The sequence below is a fragment of the Dioscorea cayenensis genome, unplaced genomic scaffold (assembly GCF_009730915.1).
Source record: "Dioscorea cayenensis subsp. rotundata cultivar TDr96_F1 unplaced genomic scaffold, TDr96_F1_v2_PseudoChromosome.rev07_lg8_w22 25.fasta BLBR01001403.1, whole genome shotgun sequence".
NCBI classification, from domain to species: domain Eukaryota; kingdom Viridiplantae; phylum Streptophyta; class Magnoliopsida; order Dioscoreales; family Dioscoreaceae; genus Dioscorea; species Dioscorea cayenensis.
Window position 1 is genome coordinate 66,075 of NW_024087794.1, and position 8,063 is coordinate 74,137.

Sequence of the window (8,063 nt, forward strand, 5' to 3'; positions counted from 1 at the left end):
GGTGGCACTTAACTAGCCCTGGAGTAGATGTTAACAGTAGGGAAAAAACAAACTTTTCCAGTCAGTGAATCAACCAAAGAGATAGAGCTTAACAGTAAAATAAGGATGATCAAATCACAATATGATAATAGGTAACAGAACTATAAATCACATAAAACACATCACAAAAACCATTTTCATAAAAGAAAAGTAATATTCAAATGCTAGATGGACACAAAAACAGCAATTCAATACATGTCCAACAAGTTCATAAAAATAACTTCACCAAATTCATTACCTTAGTCAGATAAGATAATCTACAATCTACGGGGAATGCAATGTGCAAAACATAACAAAATATAGAGCGACCATCAGTGCATCCCTCAACATAACAAAATACATGAAAGTAAGTGCACATTGCATGAGAGACCATAGAAAAGCTATCCTACCATAAGCATTAAAGATCCTATCTAGTAATGTTCGCAGGACTTACTAGTCAATTACTTAAACCCTTGGATTCTTCGAATCTTTCTTTTAGTAATTTGACTTCATCAGCAAGATGAACCAATTTAGAAGCAGACTTCACAACCCAATCTGCAAACTCATCGAACTTTGCAAACCATTCCTTTTGAAAATCATTGATCATCCCCACAGCAAGGTGACGCATCTCCTCCTCTTTCTCATGGCGCTGCCTATCCAACTCCCTGCTACTAAGAACCAAACCGCCAGACCCAGGAACATCCTTGTAAAGAGACTCGTCATCCCCTGAAACTTGTTTTCTAAAGTCAGCAAACGCAGCACGGATTTCCCTCAACGCCTTCTTATAACCAACCAGCAAATGTGCCATAAGTTTGAGCTCATGCTCAAACCGACAGAATTCCAAGTGTCTCTTCTGCTGCTCCTCCATCCTCGTTTTCTCTAGGGATTGGATGATCTGATCCTTCTGCTGCAGCACAGCATTCAAATACTGCAGCTCTAACTGGGCACTTTTATACCCTTGCTCTTTCTCAGCATGAAGCATCTTGGCCTTACCCATCCAACACTGCACCTGCTCCATACATGCATCGTAAGGTGATTGAGTGTGTTCCCAGGGATCCACGCTACACATCCTCTTCCGCTGATTGCCTTGAGGGAACTCTTGAAGGCTATCTTCCTCATCAACACCACCATCAGCAATGTCAGCAATTCCTCTCTTGCAGCCATTACCAAACAAAAGCGAACTACTTGGATCATGAGCCATTGCCATGTTCTTATCAGAATCAGACCTCATAGCTAAGAAATCCCCTGAAGATTGGTCAAGGTGGTGCCTTGGTGGACTATATGAAATATTCACTGTATCCATACTTTGGAGGAGGTCAGTTGAGGCATACCTTTCCAGAGAAGAGAATTTCTCTGTTAATTCATTATCATACCTATCCTCCTCCCTTAACAATCCATCACTTCCATCTTTGATCAAATTCTCACATTCTATGTTCCTCTCAACACTCATACTGCATGGCTGCAAACAATGCTCTAGCCCAGAACTCTTCTCTTTGTCAATCCACTGCTCCTCTTGCACCTCCTGCTCCTCCTGCTCCTCCTTACAAGACTCGACGCCATCCATACCATCACCACCTGTCGCACCAAGACCGAGACTCAACCCTGGGCCCTGACCTTCCGCACCATTATCTTGAAATTCATCCAAACTCCTCGTCTTCATTATCCCTCCGTCTCCAACATCATCATCATCACCACCTTCCAAAGCAACGGCCTCCAAAGATGGCTCCTGCTCTTGCTCAGGCTCCATGTCCACCTCCACCTCCATATCTGGCTCAGGCTCCAGCTCTGCCTCCTCGAAAAGGCTCCGTTTTTGGTGTTTCATCAAACACTGCAAATGTGACGCATAAAAACACTTGCCAGACTTTGGAGCTTCCAACATCTCCTTCTCCACCAGAATCCACATCAACCCCGCCCAATCCACCTTGTGAGGCTGCCCTTCCTTCACCATCTGTGTCGCTGCCACAACCTCCTTGGGCAGGATCCATGCCGGATTGTCCTCATCCTGAAAAAGCATCCAACTTGAGATGAAATCAAGGACCACCGCAGCGGGTTCCTCACCAGAAACAACCTCAGGATCAAGCTCCGCCTTGTCCTTCTTAACCGGCAAACCAAGTGCCCGAGCGAGGTCTGCACGGCTGACCGAGACCCGCATCTTACCGACGAAGCTACGCCGATTGGGAGGGTCATACCCGGCGATCAAAAGGATCAGAAGATCGGATCGGATTTCGCGGTCAAGATCGAGGTGGGCGAAGTCCCAAAGACCAAGAGCTCGGAAAAGTCGTTCGTGCTTCGCAAAATCGGGAACTTTAGCCGGCGGGGAAAAGGGGATAGGGCGGAAGTTACCGCGGAGAAGCTCCAGCTTCTCTTCAATCTCGGCAAGCCGCTTCTTTCCACAGTGAAAAGGCTTCTTGCGCTTGCCTCCGGCGTTAGGTTTCCGAGAAGTAGGGGGAGGGTTCGGAAGCGGCACATCGGGGACGACGACGGCATCGGATACGGGAGAGGAGGGAGGGATCTCTTCAAGAGAGGCTTCAGGGGCTTCGATCATGGGTCGATCTTCATCTTCTCCGTCGACTTCAATTTCTCCGACGGGCTGGATAGATATGGTTTCTTCTTGAGCGTCTTGGAGCATGGTGCTAGGGTTAGGGTTTGGAAGGGATTTCCTGGATTTCTTTCGCCTGGGCATGAGAGACTGGGACGGCGGAGAGGGTGGAACGCGAGCCGGCGGAGCTTTCCGAAACAGTAAAGAAGAGCGAGAGAGAGAGAGAGTTTGTAAAGCATACCCAATTTAAAACGCTTTTTTTTTATTTTAAAATAATACTATATATATATAATAAATTAATTAATTTTTAATTATGTTTTATTTTGAGTAATGGAATGAGAATGATAAATAAATAACAAAATATTATTAATATAATAAATTAATTAAATAACCACTGCTCGGTGTAGTAATATATTATTTGAATAGCGAATGGGCTGATCCAAAATCGAATCTTGGGGTCAAAAGTATGACTACAATATTGTGCACATACTGTAGATGTTGTATAAAATATTATATTTGTACTATGTGTTCAATGGATTAATTATAGAAGTATGTCATTTTTCTCCCATCCAGAGTTGTTGCAAGGTTCTGTCAGAGTTAACAAATCTCTAAAGGTCGTTAAGCCACTGTCAAATCTCTATATTTATTTGTCCTTTGACACCACATTGTGGAGCGGCGCTGGTCGTCTTTGTCAAAAATTTAATTAATTAAAATTATTATGGGATAAAATTTTAACTTACACATCACAAGGGTAAGATGAAATCAAAACTATAAAAATTAATCATCTTTAACATATAATATGAGAGAAGATGCGCAAACTTAGTGATCATGGACAATAATACATCCCTGTCAGAAAATAATACAAAATTTCATATCTTCAATTGAAATTTATTGATTAGGGATAAAAACCTAATTAAATACACAGAATTCTATAAATCTTACTATTTGTTTATTTTTTTTACAAAATATGACAAGGTCCAAAAATTTGCTCTTCCAGTTAATATATCCTCACTGAACCACATAAACTTTGTAATTGAAGATTCATTATCACCACTGCATCTAATATCTAATAGAACTCGAATTTAGAGTTTTTTTCAGTAGAAAATCTTTCGGTTGTTCATATGATATATATATATATATTAATCTTTATTTGAAAAATGGTCAAGCAAAAGTGAGAGGAAAAAGAATGGGTGTAACACAGAACAAAATGAGATGAAGGCAATTTTTATAAAAAGCCAAGTACTTGCAGAAGTACATCTGCAACTAAAAATGGATTTTACGGGCTATATAAAACCAATGTAATATATGATTATGGTCTTTTTCAGAGAGGTATTTATGCAAGTTATAAGTATAGAAATTTAAACATTTGCTGCATACCAACCACAGACCAACCTTAATCAAGACAAATAATTGATCTTTGAGCTCTTCTATCTCACCTGAGTTGCTGTGTGCTCCAACCAAATATAATTATTATTCTACATAATTTTCATTTTTTTTTAATTGTAAATGCTTCAGAAATAATTGAGTAGAAATGAAAGGTATTTCTGAAATATATATTCTCAACAAACAACACAACACTTCAGACGTTGATAGAACTTAAAAAAAAAAACATCACTTTTCCTTAATTTTTTTTTCCTCCAGTTTTGTTTCCTAATAGAACCGATTAAAACACACAAATGATTATGTTATTTCCTAAAGTTATAAGAAATTAGGAAGAAATCAAAAGAAATACGAAAAATGAAATCAATAGTATTAATGAAGCAATCTGCAGAGATGACAATGAAGACAGAACATGAAGAAATAGAACTGATTTACTGCAAACTAGAACTTCAGAATCCAATGTAGCATTTCTGTGAAGAAATGAATGCATTTTGCAGTCCCTGGTGTAATGTCTCTAAAGATTCAAAAGTTGACGTACCAATGCCCAAACACATATTTACATTCTCTTCTCCATCTTTTACCTAACCTTCTTATCTGAAACCAGTCTCCATTAATGTGGAGAGTCAAATGGATCAATGAACTTGTTTCTGATTTCATAGAAGACAAGCCTAGTCTCTCTTTTCTTATCTTATAGATAAAACAACACAAGATTTAAGTAAAGGGTTGAAATGGTTTCGTAGTTTTTTTTTTTTTGGCCGAAAATTCAAGGATCATGCGTGTTTATAATCTCTAATCAAGAACATTAACTCTCTATCATGGTTTGGAGAACATGTTGAGGAAAAGACTACAAACATCAGAAATAACTATCCAGTCCAAACTATGGATTATAGAATGAGTTCAATGAGTGCAGAAAACAATGTTTTCAAAGAGAATATGAGAAGCCATTCAATTCATTTCAAACCATGCTTCTTCTCAGCTCTTTTCTCAACATCAGAATGATAACAATCATGGCTAAATGTTCTTATTACTCCCATTCAGAAAACAGAATCCAAATCGCCAAGACAACACATCAATTAAAACAAAGTTTTACTACACTAAAGATCAATGCAACAGCAAGAAGAAGAAGAAGAAAGAAGAAGAAGAACCAAAGTCTAGCAATGCAAGAGCAACAGACACATAACAAACAAACAACCAAAGACATTAAAACAAAGACATTGTGGAAGGGAGAAGTAAAAGAGAAGAACTGACAAACCAAGTAATCAATTTGGTGCATTTGATCCTCCTCAACAAGAAGCAATAGCCCCTGCATGAAATTGTGAATAAGAATCAATCAAAACAAGACATGAAGAAATGCATAAAAAGATGAGCTTTTTCAAAAAAATAAAAAAAAATAAAAAAAAAAAATCCACTTTTTTCCAATTTGGATCACCTTCAGAGGTAGTAGTAGCAGTAGTAGCAGAAGCAAGTGAAGGTTGTCAGATCATTCTCTTCTTCATCTTCCATCAATGGCGAGAAGCTGAGGAAGCAGAGGACGGCTTGTCAGACAAGCCGTCATGCTCCTCCTCACCCTGGAACCGAGCAGGCATGCGAAAACCCGAGAAGCCAACGCCGGCAGCGCCACCGCCCATGGCCGAAACCGAGGGCAGAGATGACGGGTGAAGCATCGGGAGAACACCCGAGGCGGCAGCGGCATTGACAGGGTCCATCCAAGCACGGAGCGAGGGCGAGTTACTGGACTGAAGGGGTCCCCTCTGTGTGATAAGCGGGTTTTGTCCTAGCACCAACGGGTGCACTGACATCACTGGCGGTGGAGCACCACCGAAAGCCGTAAGCTCCACCGCTGCTACTCTCAGCTGGCATGTTCCACCAGGGAGAAGAGCCAGGGTCGAATGAAAAGATGGACTGTGGCATAGGAGCAGAATGAACATGGTGGTGGTGGTGGTGTTGGTCTTGGAATGACTGAAGTGAGAGCCGGAGATCTTGGGCCGGAGGTGGGGCGTAGTTCTGGTAACTGGAAGAGGATTCATTGGAAGCTCCGGCAGCGGCGGCGGCCATTGGGAAGAAAGACTTAATAGTATCAGCAATGGCGTCGGAATCGAGAGAAGGAGGGAGAAAGCTACTAGTAGAGCCACTGTCGAAGGTGAAAGCATTGTTGTCAGGGTCTAATGGTTTCTTGCCGGAGTTGCCAGAAGGGGGAAGAGGTTCTTGAGGAGGAGCAGTGGAGGAGGAGGAGGTAGTGGAAGGATGCCAAGGAGGGAGCTCAGCGAGCTCATCAATGGCGGTTTTGGCGTGTTTGATGAGCCAGTCGACGGCTTTGCTGGGGCGGTCGTAGCCGAGACGGTCTTGGACGTCGTAGAACTGGATGGCAGTGTGGGCGGAGAGGCGGACGCGACGGTCGCGCGGGCCTTTGGCTGTACAGACCTTGCTGTGCCGGTCTTTGCGGCCGGTTGAGCGCACAATGTGGCCGCCTTGAACTTGGACGATCTCTCCACCGATGCTGCGGGGGCGAGGCCGTGGTTGCGGCCGCTGTGGAAGCAGTAGCTGGTGCTCTCCTTGGGCCATGACTGGGCGAGGTGGTAATCTTGCATACTCGGTGGCAGAGCTTGGATTTGCTAAATATGATCTCTTTCTCGGTGACTGAATCACCAGTTGCTGCTGCTGTTGTTGTTCTTGCTGCTGCTGCTGCTGCTGTTGTTGTTCTTGCTGGTAGTGATGAAGTTGAAAGCTTTGTGATTGATTTTGGTGTTGGTGATGATGGTGGTGTTGTTCTTCTCCTTCTCTTCTTGGGATGGGGAAAGGGAGGAAGGGAGTCCTGGGAGGATCCAGACCCTTGGGAGTCCTCTGGTCCTCTTCCAGCTTTTGAGGAAGAACTAGACTTGGAGGAGAAGGAGCTTCTCTGTCTCTGTCTCTTCTTCCTCCTCTTCAGATGATACCTGTTGCTCCTCCTGTCCCCTCCTCTTCCAAAACACTTTCTCATCCACCTCCCAAACATCCATCCACCTTCCAATCCACCCAAAGTTCACATTTTTATACACACACATATGCATATATATATATATATATATATAAATTTATAAAGTTATAAACACACATACAACAACAAGAACAACAAGAAGAAGACTTACCGAGAAGAGATGAGAAAGGAGGTGACTTTCAAATGTGCCGCAGAAGAGCAGAGACAGCAAGGCCATCACATTTCAGCAGCAAAGCAGCCATAGAACTAGTAGGGAAAGCCACTAGCAAAGAAAAGAGAGAGAGAAAGAGAAGGATTCCTCTTGAACTATTGGCTGTGGCTGGATGATGCCAGAGTGTAGTGTCAGAGATTAAAGACTTGTCGGTGATCTTTTAAAGACCCCCCCTTCCAAAACACTCTCTCATCATCATCTCCTTCTTCTCAAAAGCTCATAAAAAAACCCACACACACACACACACACATACATATACAGAACCAGAAGGAGAACTACAACTTTGAAACTAACAAGAAGAAAGCAGCAGCAGCAGCAGCAGCAGCAGGCTATCAATGATGATGATGATGATCCACCCATGGATGGAGAACCCCATCCCATCCATGTCCAACAAACAGTGGGCTAGCAACACTTAACACACAAAGACACAGAGCTAGCTGCTGCTCTCCTCTTCTCTCCCTTTCAACTCCCCATCTTTTGAGACTAGGACAGTGACCTTTGGGACAGCTTTTGGTGTTTGCTCACCTTCTTTATTGCGGCTTTGGCTAAAGAGACATCCACTTCTGTCCACCCCCTTGGGCTTGGTGTTGGTGTTGGTGTTGGTGTTGGTGTTGGTGTTCCCAACTTACCACACCACCACCATCACCACTACTAGTATTATGCTTAACAAGCTATGTATGTTCTTCCACACACTTGTTTCTTCATCCATGAATTCTCTTTCACCTCTCTTTATTTCTTTCTAATTTTTTTCTTTCTTTTTTTTTTTAATTGAATGATTTATCTGTGGGCTTATTTTTGTGATGTTTCATGTGCCAGACACACATGCAACAAATCCTTGGCTTGAATTGGTATAATTGTCGCCCGACACACATACACTTTTTTGTTTGTGTTTTGTGTTTGTGGTCTCTCTAACTCTTTTGGTAAAGTTTATTCCATGTTTG

General features: G+C 42.3%; 2 protein-coding genes across 2 annotated transcripts; both read right to left on the minus strand.

Annotated features, from left to right (window-relative positions):
* Positions 1–210: 210 nt before the first annotated feature.
* Positions 211–2,798, minus strand: LOC120256345. Its single transcript, XM_039264043.1, has one exon. The coding sequence runs from the start codon at positions 2,699–2,701 to the stop codon at positions 476–478; it is 2,226 nt and encodes a 741-aa protein (XP_039119977.1). The 5' UTR covers positions 2,702–2,798; the 3' UTR covers positions 211–475.
* Positions 2,799–4,933: 2,135 nt separating this feature from the next.
* LOC120256353 (transcription factor TCP4-like) lies at positions 4,934–6,534 on the minus strand. The gene is given in 3 exon segments (XM_039264056.1): positions 4,934–5,240; positions 5,367–5,676; positions 5,678–6,534. Coding segments are annotated over 2 exon segments (1,059 nt in total). The 5' UTR covers positions 6,500–6,534; the 3' UTR covers positions 4,934–5,240; positions 5,367–5,439.
* Positions 6,535–8,063: the final 1,529 nt, after the last annotated feature.

Excerpts from the sequence above, each read along its gene's own strand:
- LOC120256345 (XM_039264043.1), bottom strand. The coding sequence starts at position 2,701 with ATGCCCAGGCGAAAGAAATCCAGGAAATCCCTTCCAAACCCTAACCCT.